This window comes from Scophthalmus maximus, chromosome 17 (assembly GCF_022379125.1).
Source record: "Scophthalmus maximus strain ysfricsl-2021 chromosome 17, ASM2237912v1, whole genome shotgun sequence".
Lineage (NCBI taxonomy): Eukaryota > Metazoa > Chordata > Actinopteri > Pleuronectiformes > Scophthalmidae > Scophthalmus > Scophthalmus maximus.
This window is the reverse complement of record NC_061531.1, coordinates 8,389,085-8,409,716: the sequence shown is the minus strand read 5'-3', so window position 1 is coordinate 8,409,716 and position 20,632 is coordinate 8,389,085. Positions and strand designations below refer to the sequence as shown.

The following is a 20,632-nucleotide window of genomic DNA, read 5'->3' as shown; positions in this document are numbered from 1 at the left end:
AGTAGACATCCTGTCGAGGCGACGCTGCACCTGGTTCCTATCGCCTTCATTTTTATTCAGAAAGCAAAGATGGAATTGTTCATGGCCATGGGACATAGCGCGGGGGCAAAAAAGTTTCCCTCTTATTCCAGACAGTCAAGTGCGCTCGCCTCCATCACTGCCATTCCCTTTTCACTCACTAGGGAGAGACTCTGACCTAGGAAAGCTGCTGTTGACACACACACACACACACACACACACACACACACACACAGCAGGGTCCCACTACAGGCTGGCCGGAACGGAGTCTTATATACACCTCAGCGCCATCCACACATCGGCCCGCGGGACGCGTCGCACTCTCCGCCCGGGATGGAGCAGGACGCATCGGAGCCGGACCCGTCCCGCCAGCGCAACGGGTTCGTGGGCACGCTGTACGGGGAGTTCACCGACACGCTCGACGACAGTCTCCGGTTCTCCGTGAGCCTGACGGAGAGCGCCCTGACCATCCGGAGGATCTCCTCGTCGCCCGGCCGGACGAAGGTGGTTTTTGACTTGACCGACTGCGTCGGCTGCCGGGCGCACAGGGGGCCGGACGGCGCGGACGTCGGCGCCTACTTCACAGCCTACTTCTACCCCTTCAAGAGGCGCTGGATGGCCGCCGGGGTGGCCCGGCAGAGGGTGGAGCAGGGCTTTCGGGTCGCGCTGGCCCGGGAGCCGCTCGCCAACCTCCAGGAGGCTGAGAGGTGGGCTCGTGCCATCAGAGAGGCTTCGGGGATGCAGGCGCCCCGGAGAGACGGTGAGCGGGGGGCCACAGGCTCTGGGGGCCACAGGCTCTGGGAGCCGGAGAAATTCAATTGAACTTCAACAACTTTATATTGGACAGTACAGCATGCCTATGTGCAATAAAGAAAACAGGGTATTTCATGAGCTTTATTGACGACAACATGATGAATTCAATAGGAACAAATTACAGAGATTTCAGCATACACACATCCCATACAGCCTGTAGACATATTCACACACACACACTTATATGCAAACAAAAAAAAAAAGTTTTGCAAAGTGACCATTCAAGTGGTGAATTGAAAGTAGGCTATAGTAGACTGACCTAACTTAAGCTCCACATGATAATTGGACTATGCTACACCCGTCCCTCTGGCCAAATACAGGTTTGGCAGGATGTTCCATCTGCTGTCCGTTACCTGCCCCACCTGCTCCGAGAGGTGATGTATACCTGCCAGCAGCAATTTACCGCTGCCACGTCCATTCACACAGCCCAGGCTATAGAGACGATTCCAGAGCAAGAACAAGGGCAAAACTGACTAAATAGTTCAATTTTCGACTGATCCTCCTGTCAGAAGAGTTGATGGGCGGGAAAAAAATCGTATGAAAACAAAGGCTGTTTCTCATCCATGCTCAGCAGCATCTACATCTAATTAGGTCTCATCATGTCTCGCTCTGTTTGAAACGCAGACTGTCCCCAGGTTCCTTTGTCTTCCAGTCTCATTAGCTTCTCTGTGCCCCATCCTGGGTAGACAGTAATTAACATGGATACGATATGTGAAGTGTTATGCAGCAAATTAAACCCATCAGTCATTTTGTGGAGGAAGTGGAGACACTTTGATGGTGGGACCAAAGCTGTTTGGGCTTCCAAATACATCTGTCTATTATCCACCGTACCAGGCCATATAGCTTCACCTCCAGCCAGAGCAGTTCAAAGAGGAAGCGGGTATTTGACTTGGGGCAGTGACTAATTTGGAATGTTGGCTGTGTCAGCCGCGGGACGAGGGAGGAGGTCGCCCTCCTCCTCCTCCTCCTCCTGGTAGCAGCCGCCAGGTGTATACACTGCAAACACAGAGACAGACCACGCTCCGTGTGATGACGAACATCCATAGCCTCCCCCTGGTCCGCAGCCAGCATGGACAGCTCTGTATGCCAGGCAGGCGGGCAGGCAGGCAGATGGTAACCTAAGAGGTAACGGGTCAGTCGCCCCCCCCCCCCCCCCCCCCAACCCCATCTTTGTCCTCTCACTGGACTCATCAAAGAGCTCCACGCAGACCACACATACTAATCAACCAGCTCAGCCATCGCGCAAATTCATAATCTCTCATTTCAGGCCTTCCTCGCATTCTTTGGAACCCAGAGATGATGCGATCGTATCATTAATTCATGAGCTTGTTTTAGCACCCCAGATCCAGGCCAGCCAATGATACAGTATTTAGCAGAAAATACGATTTGTGTTTCCAATGAGTATTGTGTTGTTAAAACGCAGCAGAATTGCTGCCTTTCTGCCACGAGGTTGCATGGCACTCAGTGGGACTTGCTAATCCCTCATACCCCCTAAGTTAATTGCGTGTCATCTCATCTGGCACTGCAGATGGAAAGGTCGGATTAAGAGTGCAGATGCGCTGCAAGACTGGTGATTAGGTATTTAGGAGTTATCGCTGCGATGGACTTTCACTGAAGTGAATAAAGATGAAATTTAAAGGGTGAGTTTACAAAGAGGTGTTCGTTCTCACCGCAGGTTCATTGGAATGAATGAGCCGTGAATAATGAAGTGACTGCACTGTGATGAAGTCCTGCTCATGTTGCTGCTCTGTATCTCCCCTACTCGGAAAGCTCCACACTTGCATGTGAAGCGATGAGAGGATTTTTTTTCCCTTGACAGAGGCTGCTTCTGTTGCTGCTGGCTGTACCTTCTCTTATTCAAACAGCTGGTAGGAGGCCACTTACAGATTTAACACCGTGGAACTTGACGGTCTTTCCATTCTATCCGTGCAGTGATAGCACCATATGCTGTGTTGGATTTTTCCACAGTTTATATTCTGATCCAGTACACGTTCAAAAATTTTGCAAATGTGTGCCAAAGGGTTTCAGGAGACGAGAGCCTGAATGCGTCACCAGACGACCTCTCACCCTGACCGGCATCTCCGTCCCCTCTGGAGCCTTTGTCTCCTGCTTTGGGACACGCGTCTATGTTGCCCCCCCCCCCCCCCCCCCCCCCCCCTCCAGCAAACACTCACCCAACCCCAGAAAGCAGCTAGTTTGCAGACACGTCAGTCCTGTCTGGATTCAGTGTCAATTTCACTCAGACAGCTTTCACACAATCGCCCACGTATTTGTCTCGGCTCCAAGGGGTTTTTTCTTGAATGGTTTTCTGTTTCAGCGAAGCCAACCTGTGCCGCAGTATGTGATACTGGAGTCACAGCACGTCTTTATTTGGCATTTTTCTGCACAGTGATACACTTGTGGCGTCGAGACGATAACTCTGCTCTGTCAGCTCAGCAACTTGTTAGCACTGACACATAGTCACATCCAGTCTGCCTGACGCCTCTCTGCCTGTGTGTGTGTGAGTGTGTGTGTGTGTGTGTGCGTGTGTGTGTGTGTGTGTGTGTGTGTGTGTGTGTTTACCCACAACTGTGAAATACACGCTGCAGTGACAAGTTTGCTTGCCGGTGTGATGGACACATTGTGCCCGCAGGTTATCTGACTTCACGTCACAGACAGATTTCACATGTACCTTCACACCCTACACCAGTTCTGCTGTCGCACACACAGACACACACATGCACACACACACACACACACACATTTGCACACAGACACACAGCCCATGAGGAATGTCCAGGAAAAAAGCTGTCTTCACAAACAGGAGTTACAATTTTAGCGCATCAAATTCTTTTGGTTAGAAAGTTGAAAAGACAAGTAGATAGTTTATAACCTCCATATGAAGTATCGTGACAGTAAGTGAAACATGCCAGTGACGCTGAAACATCATCGGCGACTGAAGTCACAGTCCTGTGCAAAATGAATAGTCATTGAAGAATGATCAACTTTGAGTGAAATGGGTAAATCTAATTCTGAAGGTGATCATTACACTCACTGGCCAATTTATTTGTTATACATAGCTCAAATTAAAATGGCTCTGCATTAAATCACCTTTGATCTTTAGTTTATCATTTTAGAGAGCTGATGTAGTTGTGGCACTGTTGGGATTTTATTGCTGATTATACTGATCATTTCTGAGAGGCTGAAACAGATTGCCATGAAATGTTGTGGCGATATTCATTGTTCCCAGAGGACGTATCTTAAAGGACTCCAGTGATCCCCTGACGTCAGCTCTGGGGATTAAAATGCATGGCTTTGATTGAAACGTCTAAACAACTGATGGATGGATTGCCACGCAGTTTTCCACCTAAGGTCTGATCTAATGATCTCCTTCACCTCGTCGTTCCTGATTGTTCCGAGACTGTGCGGCTTTGCTGGGTCGGGTGCTTGGGCCCAGTTATGCTTGCAAGTCCAGTTATATATCTAATAATTCAAGTGCTGATTAGCATAAATGTAGTTGGAATGGATGTTGCATGATGTTTGACGGGTTCCTTAGGTCACATTGCATTTTTTTAAAATGCTAACTGTATTTAAAATCACGTCTTAAACTTTAATATATTTCTCAATTAGAGTACATAAAAAAGAGTTATGGGATCTGACAGAATTCCCACCATCTAAGTTATTTATTGCAGTCAAATTAATAAGTACTACCATGCATGACGTGTGATTCCAGTGCGACGTTACAGAGTAAAGCTTACAAGGCTCTGGATTAGCTGCATAGTAATCAGACTGAGCTGCTCAGTCGCTTCATTGTTCATTTTTTCTGCGATCCAGTTGAGTTTAGACAGTGCGCTGGTGTTCCATCCTCCTCCTAGGTGTCAAGACTTCCAGTATCAAAGTGGCCAGAGAATTTCTTGAAGGATTTCAGCTTCTCACCCTTTCAAGGTCAAACATCTGTGGGTTTATTGAAGGTGTGCTTCTCAGCTCAGCACACTTGAGTGCCAACCCTAATGTAAAAGCGCCTTCACTGTCCAAAAAACACTTTCCACTGTATTCTGGAAGTGCAGAGAGGAGCCTTTGAGTCGGAAAGCCACATTGTGCTCCACTACCAGGGGAAAACAATGGGGACCCTGTGTGGGTGAATGGAGGCGGAGTTGAGCATGCGTCTGTGTGTTACTGCACTCTCACCTCACTCTTCCTGGGGGGCTCACACCTCTTTCTCTGAGATATTCCTGTAACTCCGCTGCGGCTCATCACGGGCACCAGTGCAACGCTGGAAAACAACGCTCCAAACGTTAAAGAAGAAGAAAAGAGAAAATCACCCAGACAGCTCAGACAGAAGTCGACATAAGTTAGCGAATCAAAAACAACGCGGCCTCTCACTCTATCCCTCTTGATTTATTCATCACAAGCAGGAAGTGGTAGAATTTAACCATCATTTAGTCCGTACCAAAAGTCAGTTTAAACTGCAACCAAACAGTTATGTTGGAAATTGATAGGTTCTGTCGCTCCACACCCCGGAACGGAATGTTGTTGGGTTCTTTCTTTTTTTGGCCATTCTGATTCATTGGACTTGATCTCGGGTGAGCGAGTCTGTGTCTGCTTTAAAGGTCAAGGGCATCTGCTGCAAAATCCGCCTCAGCTTTTCTCTGAATTCACTTCCAAAAGCTAGAAAAATGAAAATCCCCTTTTAATGACAACCAGCAAGTATATATTTCAGTTAAGAAGTTAAACCTGATCCTCTCACATAAATATGAACAAAAAAGAATGTGGGCTTTATGGCGAGAAACAACAAATAACTAAAGGCTAAAATCCTAATGAAGCATTTAGCATTCCTTATTATATTACCACCATTTATCAGGTTACACCTTCGCAAGCATATGCCATCTCCCCAACATATCGCCTTTACAATTGAACTTTGCAGACCATTTGTAATTTTTCACTCATTCATATTCTTCCTCTTTCCCTTGAAGCAAAAGAATGCCAACATTTTATTAATTTTCTTGCAGAGTTGGATGAGAAAATTGTTACCATTCTCTTAAAAAGTAAAGTAGGGATGAAGCCACAGGCATGTAGCTGGTTAACTTAGCTCAGTTAAGCTAGAAAACGGAAACAAAGTAAAACAACTAACCTGGCTTTGTCAAACAGTAACGTCAGTGCAAAATTCAAAGTGTAAAGATGTAAATTTCTTTGTTTCACTGAAGGTAATCGCTGGACTGTGAACACATTAGTCAGTTTTACACTTCTTTTTTTCTCTTTTCAATTCTTCTCTCCTTCAATTTTTATAATTAATACTTTCAAATGTATCATCTAATAGTTAATTGTTTACTTTGTATAGCTTTATAATCTGCATTACTGCATTTGGAAATGGGGTAAGTAAACAAACAAGAATGCCCTTTAGCATGGCGATGAATTCCTCCCAGGCTCAAATGAAGTATAGTCACCTCATTGGTCAAACACAAGCAACAGGAGGACCTCCTCGTGGCCATGAATACAGTGTCACAGAGCTGCCATTAATAATCAGTACGATCCCAAATGAGGAGCATCTGAAGGCCCTGCTCTGTTGGAAGAAACTAGCACATCACATTAAAATTAAACCTCGTCAGTCTGAATGCTGTCTCAAGCCTTCACGACTTTACTGTGTCACGCTGTCTTTTTTTTCCATCTCTGTGCCACAGAGACCCATAGGGACAAGACTGTCCTTATACATTCTTTGGAATATTTGCCCATGCGTAAGAGGAACTGTTCCTGCCTCATCTCTATCCGTTTCCTTCTCACCCCCCCCCCCCCCCCCCCCCCCCCCGCCTTCCCTCTCTGTCTGTCTCAGGTGTGACGTACATGGAGGTGCGTCGGCCGTGTCGAGTCATGATCCTCGTGAACCCTCACAGCGGGCGCGGGCAGGCTCTGCAGCTCTTCACCGGCCACGTGCAGGGCATGCTCACCGAGGCCACCGTCCCCTACACACTCGTCACAACAGGTAACACTCACACACGCTGTCCTTTGCTGTTCGTGCGTTAGATAACACTCTTCTCAAGGTCACCCTGACCACGAAACAGCAGGGAGGGGATTAAACTTTCAAACGCCGTCATGGCACGATCATGGATGGATAATGAGACTCAGGGCCTGAACACTAACATGCAAAGAGCCCCCACCCTCTTAAACAGGACCAGGACCTTCGGATCGATAAGAGATGCAATATGTTTATAGTTGGTTTGCAGGAGAATAAGAACTCTCAGACTCCCAGACACACAAAATGATTCAGTGATGTCCATTTTTGTGTCTTTGCAGTCGTTCACTTTCCAACACAAATTTCTTTTTATTGTAATCCATTCAAAGGTCCAGTCCCCCAAGCACATGCACACTGATACATATTCATTTTGTGACCTTAACCAATGTCAGAGGCTCAGATCCCAGAGAGATCTATGAATACCGAGGGAGCTGCCGGGGAACAGGAAGAGGCTTTAATGCCAAAGGTTCGGTGCACAGTGCATCATGGACCCTCCGAGGTTTGACGGGCAGGAATCGCAAACTGTCTCTCTCAGCCACGGCTTGGTACAATAGTACATCAGCTGAGCTCAGAGTCAGCCAAAAGTGAGATGGAGAATTACAGCAGGGAGGGCGAGGAGGACAAAAAACGGAGGGAAAATATGTTTGTGTGTGTCTGTTTATTTGAGAAAGAGTGCTGGTGCCCACTCCTGGGACTTAGAGGAAAGTCAGCAGCTGGAGGGTGATGAAAAAAGACAGAGTAATTACTGCTGTCGACCCAGGCCAAGGAAGAATGGAGCGGGGGCGGGGGGGGGGGGGGGGGGGGGGGGGGGGGTTGTCGCTGAGGGCCTTCAGTGCTCGGACACGGTAGCCAGGCAGATGTGACTGTGAGTGGATTAGCCGGCACAACAGTGGCCGGGGGCACAGCTCCACGATGAATGTATCACATTAGCCTTTGCCAGAGGAAGGACAAGCACCAATTGGAGGCACCTCTTGTGTCAGCATGTACCTTTTACATACTGTATGAAGCATCCAGTGTACCAAGCTTTATCTTTACCCTGGTTAACCTCAGACGGAGGCGGTGGAGTGTGACACGAGGAGGAGAATGCATGCGCTTGGTGGAACACCTGGAAATTTTCCCAAGACGCTCGCAGTCGCAGAGAGGGAAACGCAACAACCCACGAGTTGCCGCTGTCTTCGGGTTTAGGTTCACGTCCGTGTTTGCGTTTGGCAGTGACCCCTTGAATAAGGAAGTGGCCTGGATGGCATCAGCCTGGTCCAAAGTGCTGAGTCAGCCGTGTGCGGTGCAGTGACTCCCCCGGTCTGTCAACAGGCCGCTGCATCACCGCCGCCAGCCTCCTCGGCACACAAACAGCAGCAGCACGGGGAGCACAGGGAGAGGCCCGGGACAGTGAGTGTGGCGCGGGGCAGAGGAGGTAGAGGTTGAGCAGAGTAAAAGGAAAAGGGGAGGGGAGTTGTTTTTATTTCTCTTCTGTCCCAGATCAATACCTTGGCTGGAGTGGAAGCATATTTCCTCCGTGATGGCAGTGCATCAATACTCACTAACTTCTCTCTCTCTCTCTCTCTCTCTCTCTCTCTCTCTCTCTCTCTCTCTCTCTCTCTCTCTCTCTCTCTCCCTCTCTTTAAAGCTGTCTCTTTTCCACACACTCACTGGGGAGTCTCGGCTGATAGGACTGTAGACGTTAACGCTGGCGGGATGAGGCCCCCGCAGAGAGCCCCTGCAGAGGGACCCTCTGAAATACGCCAGCAATAAAACTAGGCTGAACAAATTCGCTCAGTCCTCTGCCAGCCAGCGCATTAACACAACACTGGCGCACACACATGCTGAACACTGAGGGCACACACACACATACACACACACACACACACACACACACACACACACGCACATCCAGATATTTGTCGGTCACAGATGTTTTGCAGGCCAGCTAAGCGGCCTCGGAGCCGTTGAGTAGCCCCCGGAAGGGTTAATGTGATATGTCTGTCCCGATAAGGGGGAAATTGAATCTCTTTTCTGCCTGATCTCCCCGATCCTTCCCCAGAGGCTGGAGCGTGTCTCTTGTCTGCCCTTGCCCTTGTTTTTAGCTTTACCAGTTTCCTCTACACTCGCCACATTTTCAACTCTTGTCTTGTGTTTTATTCTCTGTGTCCCTTCAGAGCACCAGAACCACGCGCGGGAGCTGGTGCGGAAGGCAGACCTGTCACAGTGGGACGCCCTGGTTATCATGTCCGGAGACGGGCTGCTGTTTGAGGTGCCTTGACTTTACCCGACCTATATTTTGTTGCGCATAGTGACACGATTGTAAACCATGCCCAGATGGAAATTATATAAACCCCTCACACCCCTGTTTCTATTGTTAGCACTCTTCAGAAGAGGCCCTGTAAAAATTTAATTTGAATTTACACACGACAAAGAGCTCTGTTGCTGTGATTCCAGCATCTGAAATCTAGCTCCTAAAAAGCCGTCGCGTTGATGCTGCTGGGTTATGAATATATAAATCTTGAGCCTGGGTGGTATCCGGTTCTCAGGGTTTGCCCTATTGGACACAGAACAGCTTTGAAATACATTTTATCACAACTTTGGGTGAAACACACACACACACACACACACACACCACACCTATATAAAGGACCATGCTCCGGATCTGATTTTGTATTTGTTGTTGTTCTTTCAGGTGATAAATGGTCTGATGGAGCGAGAGGACTGGCAAGAGGCCATCCAGACCCCTCTGGGTATTCTACCAGGTGGCTCGGGCAATGCCCTGGCGGCCTCTGTCCACCACTACTCACAGTGAGTTGGTCCATTAATGAGTCATTTAAATGCGTGGACTAAGGAGTGCAAAAGAAGAGCAGAGAAGAACCGCCCTCAGCCTGAAAAATAGAACGATTTATCTCCTTTCTGCTGTAATTATGCCAACGGCTGACTGGGCACATCATTCCTCAGGAGGGCAGAGAGACAGTGGAGCAAACTGGAACTGCTTCGCTGTAAGAGGGGGGTCATTTTAGGTTGATAACTCTCAAAGGAGTGATGTAATGGGTTTAGAAACTTGCACATTATGAGTGATTATGGTCCTGAGCGTGGCTGTGGAACCAGTCGAGCCAGCACATTTATGGGATACAGGATATTATCTCCATCTGCTGTTTGGTTTATGGCACAACAGCAAAGGAAAAACGAACATTAATTTGTCACCCCAGGTGATGTCATTTGTAACCCAAACAGTGTATTGTGTTTAGATCTAATTTATAGGCTTAAATAGTCACACACAAATACACTAAATAAATGAATTGAATCTTGTTTTGGTTGCACAGCATTATTTATTCTGACTCTTGATTTTTATAACAATCCCTCAGGTCGCCTCCAGCATGGAACGAAGAGCTGCTGTTGAGCTGTGGCTTCATGTTGTGCAAAGGTCTGGTCGGCTCCTTGGACCTGGTGTCGATCCACTTGGCCTCTCGGCAGCGCCTCTTCTCGTTCCTCTCCCTGGCCTGGGGCTTCGTGGCGGATGTGGACATCGAGAGTGAGAAGTACCGCCATGTCGGCGCCATCCGCTTCCTGATGGGCACCCTGGTGCGTCTGGCCTCCCTGCGAGTCTATCAGGGCAAGTTGGCGTATCTGCCTGTTGAGGAGCCCCCTAGACCTCCAAAGGGGAGCGTAAAGACTAGCCAACCTCCCTCCACGCCTCAGCACCCCTCGCTCTGCTCCTCCCTCCCCTGTCAGCTCATCCCCGACCCCTCTCCGAATCAGAACTCTCCTCACAACCGTATCACGACAAACTGCAACCACAACACCGTCACTAACTCTTCCAACAACCCCGTCACCACCACCAAGAGACCCGAGACCCAGGGTGGTGGCAAGTCCATGACCCTGGTGGACTCGCTTCTCCCTGGCCTGGACCAGCCGGTCCCAGAGAGCTGGACTGTAGTCAAGGAGGAGGACTTTGTCTTGGTGCTGGCTGTTTACCAGTCGCACCTTGCTGAGGACCTCTGGACGGTCCCTGGTGCGATGGCAGATGACGGGCTGATTCATCTGTTCTACGTGACAGCGGGAATCTCGCGCCCCGCCCTCCTGCGCCTTTTCCTTGCCATGGAGAAGGGCGCCCACTTGGCGTGCGGCTGCCCCTACCTGGTGCACGAGAAGGTGAAGGCCCTGCGGCTGGAGCCCATCTCTCCGCAAGGCGTGATCACTGTGGACGGAGAGATGGTGGAATACGGGCCAGTCCAGGCTCAAATCCACCCGGGACTGGCCAGACTCATATGTGGATGAAACCTGGATTATGTTAATCTTTTTTTTTTTCTGGTAGTAGAGCTTTCTAGTTTGGCCTTTTTATACTCAGTGTTGATTTCTCTGTGTTTGTGATGTGTTTTCAGAAGTGCCAAAGACATTTTATCAGCCTCTGGAAATTCTTCTATTTTTCTACGGACGCAACGTGTGCTCTCAATGTTTGATTCAGAGCTAAAGCCATGGTTGGTGCTGGCTGGTCCCAGCTTAGAAAAGGAGAGAGGGATTGTGTGTGTGCGTGTGTGTGCGTGTGTGTGCGTGTGTGTGAGTGTGTGCATAAGAGAGAGGTCTTTCTGTATGTATGTGAGCTTGTGGAGGAGCACATAGCTGAGGAGTGCATTGTTCATGCCGCTGTCGGACCTCATAAGCATGACACACGTGAAGAGAAGCACATTTGCCCTGTCCTGGGATGCTCCTGGAGAAACCACGCCCCTTGCCCCACTGTACTACACCAGGCTGCCAAATCTCCCCCCTGGGCGAGCGCTCTAACAGCATCACCTCCCCCTCGGCCTGGTAAAGAGGAGCTTTCTTACTGAGGAGGACTAAATCCCCTGGGGATTTGATGTTGACATATCTTTAATCTTTGCGTAGATTTTATTTGTTAAAGAAGAAAAAATACCAGATCTGGCCATACTAAGCATTAGCAACGCGCGCACCCGTGCAAACTTTCTCCAGCTTCTGATGCATGGAGTGCCGGTGTGGACGGTAACCTGGCCAGCTGAGCTTACACCTCCACCAACGCCCGATCCATTTCCTGTCCTGTCCGCTCTCTTACCCTGGTTGATCTGCAACCATCATCAAACTGTAGGAACTGCTTGCACTCGCACACAAACACGCACACACACACACACACACACACACACACACACACACACACACACACACACACACACACTTTCTTCTCCCCACCCCCTCCTCTTATGCACAGATCCTCACATACATATACACACTCATTCCCTTGCATCTCTGCAGCACTTAGTGGGGGGGAGGGGCACGATCTGCTGGTGTGCATATGATCCCCTCTCCTCTTGCCATCTTAAGATTGTACTCTCTCTCTCTCTCTCCCTCCCTCGGTTAATGAGCCATCAGCACCAAATGTGTCCTTAATATCAAGCTTTACATCTGCGAAAGCGTGCAAAATAAAGTTGGAGAAAAAATATTGCTGTGAAAGCCTTTAAGTGAGTTTCAAACACGTATTAGACCGGTTGAATCCCACTGAAGTGGACGGAGCGAGGCTCCACACAGGGGGTCATTCAGCGATTGCATGTTGAGAGGCATGCGATCAATGTGAGTCAAGTGTTCTCCTCCACCGTGTGGCCTTTTCGCTGGCTGTCGGTGACGAGCATTAGTGCACTGGGGCAGAGGAGAGTGCAGGTGTTAGCATTATCAGTGCCCCCCCCCCCCTCTCTCTCTCCCTCCTCTCTCTCTCTCTCTCTCACACACACACACACACAAACACACACACACACACACACACACACACACACACACACACACACACTCTCTCACATACACTAGTTTATTTCAGGTCACGATGGACCAGAGCTGTTACACCCACAGGTGATGCATCAGCTGAAATTCACCACTTACAGAGCGGGCCAACTAACCATATTCTTAAATATATATATAAAAAAAGAATAAGAGATCATTCTATGTTAATGCTGGTGCTAAAAGTTAAAAGTACAACATTGACCGGCTGGTTTTTAGAGAAATGCTGATTGAAAGCTTTTCAATGTTTTGATGAATGCATCACTGTCATCCCTGTTGCAATATAGTCCACGACTGGTAGCACACATTCTTTTCCTCCTGCTTTTTCTGGAGCTTTTGAAGGAAACGAGTGATTAGCTTCCATTGAAAGAAGCATATAATGCAAACAGAAAGATGCTTTCTTTAGGCTCAGTATTTGAATTATTGGGGTATGGTTAGGGGGTTAACTTTACCTAGCAACATTCATATTTCCTTCTTCCCTTTGACTCCCATTTGTTAAATTTATACTGGGTAATCAACAATATATATTTTTGAATCTTTCTTAGTGAATCAACAATAAAAGAGTAACTTATGATTGATATGGATTTTTCAGGACTTCATGTGCAACACAGTTGTGCATTAATAATAAAAGGCCTGCACTACCAGGCTGTTTTCATTATGCACGTTGAAAGAAATGCGGGTCATCCCGTACGGTTATGGCACGGTCACCGACGTGTGACAACCAAGTAGAGGAGACATCCAGCTATCCTTTTTTAGACTTAAAAACTCCATATGCACATTCACGATGTCGAAATTTTACCCATTATGCAAGAAGAAAAGTGAACCAAATAAAGTGATATATCGCTACGCACATAGATACATATGTACATAGGCGCTTCTTAAAACTGGCTGAATGTGTTGAGAGAAAAAAATTGATCAAAAAAAGAGGACTGTTGTCTACTGCACATGGCAAAGTGCACTCATATTGACACCAAAGCCAACGTTGATCTTTTTTTTTAATGCATAACTTTTATTAACTTTACAGTAAATACCCCAAATGAAGGATGGACTCAATTAGAAAAAGTAATTAAACAAATAGGCCTTTCAGCAACCAGGAAAAAATACATGGCCATCCCCCCTGCTTGACCCCGTCTCTCCCCACTAATTTTTTCATACAGTCCCTTCACAAACTGCTATGTACTTGAAGTTGACCCGAGTCAACATCTTTCAAATCGGGGTTATCATTTTCACTGCAGTGCCGACTTTTTGCCTATATTACTTGATCTTTACGTTCTTGTTCTGACATTTACATACATACTGTATATGATACAGTCACATCTGTGACTGACGTGCAACATGCTGTTCCTTCTACCATCACTGTATCGTCAGAGGAGTCGTCCAGGTGCTTCGAATGCAGAATGCTGTTCTGCACTCGTGAACCTGCAGCTGCACACGTGCACTGTTAAATTCATAAAGAACATCATGTAAGGGCAGAGATAAGCTATGCAAAGGCCCAGTCATGGTTGCAGTCATCTGGAGTGAGGGCTCCCTCTGCTGGACAGCCTCGTACCCTATACTCGTTGAACAACTGGATTACATCGACATTAAACAATGCATCCTCTTCAAACAGCCACACCCCTGTCCTGCTTTTCATTTCTGGCATGTTATAATTGATAATAAGAGCAATTGACTTAATTCTTGCATACAAAAAGAGTTTCAAAATATAGTCCATGTCAACATCTTGGTGTAGGCCGTCGTAACACTACAGTTAATGTGTGGTACGATACTGTTGAATTGTTGTATTCCACTGGCTGCTTCAATGCAAAAGCAACCTTAACCTTCTTGACACAAATGTTAATATTTGTCTTGTACAATATTGTCATTTTTTTTTTACATGAACAATGAATGAACTACAATGGTGCAGGCCTCGTCGTGAGAAGCCAATGATGTTCTTGGGACCCCCTAAGAATGGGACGACTGTGTTGTGCTATTTGTATTCTTGTCATCAAAAAGCCTCACATCATGATTTACAGATATGCGGAGAATGTTTCATTCATTGTTTTGTCATGTGGTGATGCAAACTGGCATACGGTGCAGTAGATCAGGGGATTCGTGTGGTATCACTGAATGTGCTACACCGTCTGTGTTAGTGGGGGAAAAGAATACTGCTCTGTAAATTGTCTGCTACGTATATTTCCAGCGTTTCACTTTGAAGTAAGTTGAAAGAGGGAGAATCGTTTCTCCAGAAAGTGCCTTAGCCATTGTTCAAGATAGGTGGTGCACAGCAAAAAAAAAAGAGAGAATATGCTATTCTCTACTTTATGATAATTCTGTATGATCTGTGAAGTTTTTTCGTAGAGAGGTTTAAACGATTTAAAGGTTTAACACCCATATACGGTTCTTCTCACACTCGTTGAACTGGCTGTTGACCACCAGGCATTAATCATCTCATTTGATTTCATTGTAGACTTCTTCTTTTTTTTTTATAAATACCTTCATATAGAAAACATGTTTGTCCTTCTCTCTCCTCTTTGTCTCTCCTCCTCTGTGGTTCAATCAGATCAGTTGCAATGGAGCCGCTGAAGTCACACAAAAAAAAAACCCCCACAGGGATTGTGTGATGATGATTACAACAACAAAAGATAGGGACACTTGCAAAAATGGGCCAAGAAAAAATGTTTTTCAGTTGACCCCAGACTCATATTAGAGTTTCTTTTACTACAAGTGAACTCCTCAAGTAGACAGACCTGAACACCGCTCTGTCAGCCTTAACAACGAGACAAACAGGAAGGGGACCTGACATGGTGTTTAAGTTCATCCACCTCAGTGTGTTGTGCAGATGGTTTTCTGCTCACCACAAGGTGTTTCCATCTGCAGAATTGACACGCTATAGAGGTTATGATTCTGCCACCATCAGTCACATTTGTGCTACGTTCAAAGTCAGCGGGGTCACATTTTAACCCCATTCTGATGTCTGAAGTGAACATTATGTTATGGTTTGAAAAAGGAGCAGGACCCAAAATGCAAAGAAAAAATATTTGATTAAAGAAATGCAAAAGAGCCATGCAGTCTTTCAGGAATTACAAAAATCACTAAAGAGAAATAAAAACAAAACAACCCAGGGAACAAGGCACAGGAGACAGGAAACAGGTTGGGGCAAAAAATTTATAAAAATAAATCACAGACGAACTGACCGAGACAAAAGGAAGCACAGAGACCAAACAGACACCAGGTGGGCGGGGCCAACTGAACACAGGTGAGACACATGAGGAGCAGGTGCAGACAATCACAGGGGGCAGGAGACACAGGAAGAGGAAAGACACCAGAAATAAGACACTGGAAAGGAAGTGGCGCAAACTTCAGAATAAAACAGGAAACTCAAGCACACACAAACACGGGGGATAACATAGGTATAACTCAACTGGGACCTAGACAAGGAAAGTCACCACAAAACAAAACAGGAAACAACAACAAGGCACCAAGATACCAACAACAGATACACAAGGAATACGAATCAAACAAAAGACCAGAAACAAGAGCTCATGAGCCCCCCTGTCTTATATCTGCAGGTTTGTATGCCTTGCACAGCCGCCATATGATTGTCTGATTGGATAATTGTATGAATAAGCAGGCATACAGGTGTTCCTGATGTATTGTAAGTGTCTTAAATCCTGTTCAGCTGAGCCCTGTAGGTGTGAACACATTGCCGTTGTTAAGCTGTGACTTCATCCTGGTATCGGTTGTGTCTGCGTCACCACAGTGCACTCCTGATGTTCCTCCACTAGAGAGAGACAGACGCTGCGTATGAAATCACACTATGTCTACTTTCTGCCGTTGTGAGAGCATGAATGTGAATGAAAGTGAGTATGAATGTGAAATCCTGCACCACGCGGTTCAATTAAAAGCTCACCGATTGTGTAAATGTGTTTGTATAATGTTGTGCTGCCACACAGTTGAATCGACACCTCTTTCAAACCGGTTTCAACAAAAAACTGGATGTTCCCATGGAGATAGTGTTAATTGCAAGGCTGCTGTAACTAGACTAGTATTAGTTTTTAGCCACAAACTGGTAAGTGAATGTGAAACACTGGGGTCAGAGGTCATGAAGAGTGATGACCAGGAGATGTCAATATGGTAGTAGTAATGTTTTTTTATAGGGACTACAGTGTGTGTGTGTGTGTGTGTGTATGTGCGTGTGTGCGCGCGCCAGCGGCCCTGAGCAGTTGTCAGAAAGGGCGGAGACGCTTTGTTCCTCCGGAAACCACACATCACTGTTGTCTCAGTATCGAATGTGTCATCCGCTGCCCCCTGATTCCTGACGGCCACAAACACAAGTCACAGTGAAGGTCACCTCTAAGCTGCCGTGACCTGTGTCATCCCGTGCTCATCAAACGCTGCTGTCTCGAGCACATCTATCCCTTTGATGACGGCAGCCCAAACGTCTAATTTTCTCAACAGACAGGAATATTCGAGGTGACTAATCCATCAGACGGAGCAATATATCACCGTGCAAACACTACTGTCACAACAATGCTGTTTGTGCTGCTACGTCATTAACTTTGTCTTGACAAACGAGCTTCAAATATCCTCCGATGCCGCTCCACGCTAGCAGTTGTGTGATGAAAATGCAGAGATTTGTTTTACTCCAGCAGGTGAGGATCCTCCCGACAATGGCTTTTAGAAGACAGGACAGCTCAGACCCTGATGTGGTAATCAATAACCTTATATCAGCCGCCGCAAATATGGTGTCATCTTGCGGTATAGAGCAGTAAAATCCTTTTCTATTACTCTTCTGAGCCTCTGTGGAGAAAAAAATCATCTAAAAAGGTTCCCACAGATAATGCATCCTAGGCAAAGGAATGCATATTGAGGATGTCGAGTTGAGCCTCATTTATTCACTGGGTAGGAACCATTTTATTTCTTGGAACATCTTGCTACATATCCAATCCCACCTATAAAATAAAACAAGTCCTATCCCGTGCCTCTCTGCAGAGGTTGAATACATTGCTGGAGGACTTGACAGTATAGCTACACAGGGAAGGGGTTCACTTTTACTTTTACCACCACCTGGATTCAAAAAGCAGAAATGTACTTATCCACCGTAAAGCAGAGGCCCGGTGTAGGAAGGTTGCAAATTAATGTACAGTAGGCAACAAGCCTTAAATCTTTGATATGCAAAAAAAGGTGCAAAAGATTTGACCAAATCGTTGTCCGATTACTTGGAATTCAGCGTCTACAGAGTGAGGCTGGGCTGAATAGCTTCTGTGAAACTAATAGTTTTTCACTTGGTAGATAGAGCAATAACCTCTCTCTCTCTCTCTCTCTCTCTCTCTCTCTCTCTCTCTCTCTGTGTTTGTGTGTTTATGTCTTCAATTTTGTTTCTTTTTCTTTTTCCTAACCTTTTCTGACAGGATTAATTAAATGCCACTCTAACAATCTGTTGCATGCCAGAGCAAGGAGTGACCAATGTGTGTGTGTGTGTGTGTGTGTATGTGTGTGTGTGTGTGTGTGTGTGCCTGTGTGCTTGTGTGTGTGTGTGTGTGTGTGGGGGGGGGGGGGGGGGGGGGGGGGAACTTAAGGTATTTTTTTTTCCGTTTTACCTGCTGCTCTGCCACAACAGATCCAAATCTCTCTCGTCTCTTTGTCTCTCTGGATAGCAGCCTCTACAGTTGTTGTGAGACAGGGGTTGAAATGTCATTTCACAACACCACACTTTCTATCACACAAAACAACAAAGGGCCGTCCCAAGTTCCTATCGGGACGTGCCAGATAGCCCGAGCCAGTCGGTATAGACGTCAGAACAGGCCGACTCTCCAGCGTCTGCAACCAGGCGTTGCTCGCTGTACAAAGTGCCAGTGTTACATTATCTAGCCGAGGGCTGACGTGTCAGTCACCCCGCAGGGTGAAAGGCTCTTTATAGTGGAATTGCTCCGCTATAAAACACAACGCCTGGGCTGCAACAATAACATTTATCATGTAATAAATAATTTTTCAATCTGTTGCACCAAATTTTTAAGCACCTCATTTCACCAAGCCCGTTATCAAACAAGTTTAACTTTAACAATAGTAGAAGCTCAGGCTCAATGCAGCGATTTATTGTTATTATTCTCCATATTCTTATCCAGACATAAATGTCATTTTTGTTTTGCAAAGTCATTGTATACAATCAAAATATAATTAAAAAGCGCCACAGTGAGCTGATTTCTTTTTTTATTTCATCTTTCCAGGCCATTTGGTAAGCACATATAATAAAGCAATTAATGCTGAAATTAAATACAATTATACCTCTTTGACACCAGCATGTTAGCATTGTGAGCATGTCAGCATTCTGACTAGCATTCAGCCAAATGCACCACTACGTGTAAATAAAGCCTCACAGACCTGTTTTGCATGGCTGTTATTCTTTATCTTGTTATTTTAATGTCAATAGATATTTATTCATTAGCTAGAAGCCAATTGCAGACCCTTTAAAGGTAACGTTTCTAATCACATTCACCTAAATTCAGTGAATGTGTGCATTGGAGGGGAATATGGTGTTAGGCCCGACTTGGAAATGAACAAAGTGGCCGGGACCAAGCCACACAAAACTATTCCAGCAAAAATGAAAACGGGGAGTTTATGCTCATGCGCAGGACAATGGAAAGATGAGAAGAGGAGAAGGAGATAAGGGGAAAGGCAACATCCGGCACATGCGAATGGATAGTATACAGTGATTTGAGGGTTGCCAGGGGAAGGAGAAGGAGCAGTCCACCTCTAAGTAGCTGCCAGACTGTGTGGAATTTTGAACAGGATTTATTGGGACTGTAGACGAGGGACCGGCATAAACGCGTGGAAGGATCGTGTGCTGGCTGCAGTGTGTGTGACTCATGATCACGTTTGTGGCTGATAGAAAACTTTGTGGATGTGGTGACGCCTCACCAGCACACTCAGATTTGCCCTGTGGCCGGTTTGCCGACGGTGGCGAAGCCTCGAAGAGTCGGAAGGCCCGGTGGATGCAAAGGTTGCTCTGTGTCTGACTGACAGATGGGTAACATCAGTGTTGCTATGTTTCACAGACCCTAATGGCTGAGATTAGTTTTGTCCCGCTTGCTCATATTGGTGATAGCTATAATCTCAACCGGTTATACGCCGGGGTCATATTTGTATTTCCAGTGAAATTACATTACTTGCTTGGTGACATTCAGCTTACTTTCTAGTTTGCTGTCCGCAGCTGGTTAGTTGGCTCAAAGAGTCACGCTGAGTCTTGCGATTCATTTCCTCTGACTTCACTCTGTACTTGCTTGTGATTTGAACGTAAACCTCAAATATCAGGCGTTTGGTTCAGGAAGCTACTTCAAATTTTACACCTCCCATAAAACAATAATCGAACATATTATCATGCATTAGAAAGGACAATAAAAGCCACACAAGGAAAGCTGGCACAAAGCCGATGCACCTGACTGCCCTCAGTGCCCTGAGAAATATTTCAACTGCCTCTCACACCCTTTCCTTCCTCCGGATCTTTTCACATTATTCACCTGGGCGAGGTGCTGCTTTAAAATCCATTGTATATACTATAGGAGCGTGTGTTCTTTATTGAAACCAAAAAATAGGGGATGTGATCCCTTGCCACATTCTGTATCTCAGTCTCTCTCTCTGAGTCTACTGGACACTCTGTCAGCTGGTATTATAAACTGCGCAGCCTCCAGAGTACATGAGAGAGAGAGAGAGAGAGTATGTGCAGAGAGTTGGGTTGCATGAAACCTCTGCAGTCATCATCCGAATCCACAGTGCTCTGTGCACGTTTGTTTCCCGAGGAAAATGCGACAAAACTGCAGCCAGGTGATTAAACTCTTCTGCCTCCATGTAGTTGTCTAGCGTGGGGCGAGCCCCGCAGCTTCTGCAAGCTGCCACAGCAAATTTCAGCATTTATGGTTTTCCAGTTTTAACGCAGCTTCAGTAGCCTCAGTCTAACAGTCTTACTCTCTTGTGTCCCGTGAGTGCACAGACACCGCGGAAATGCCCGTTCTATTCAACGTCCGGAGCTATTTTTCTATTCTGACTACATGTAATTTATATTTCACTGCAAAA

The 20,632-nt window shown here is 46.5% G+C and overlaps 1 protein-coding gene across 1 annotated transcript; it reads left to right on the top strand.

The window, feature by feature from the left end:
• The first annotated feature begins 239 nt into the window (after positions 1-239).
• LOC118289402 (sphingosine kinase 1) lies at positions 240-15,071 on the top strand. Its single transcript, XM_035616373.2, has 5 exons — positions 240-778; positions 6,638-6,787; positions 8,974-9,068; positions 9,492-9,607; positions 10,168-15,071. The coding sequence occupies exons 1-5, from the start codon at positions 352-354 to the stop codon at positions 11,078-11,080; spliced, it is 1,701 nt and encodes a 566-aa protein (XP_035472266.1). The 5' UTR covers positions 240-351; the 3' UTR covers positions 11,081-15,071.
• Positions 15,072-20,632: the final 5,561 nt, after the last annotated feature.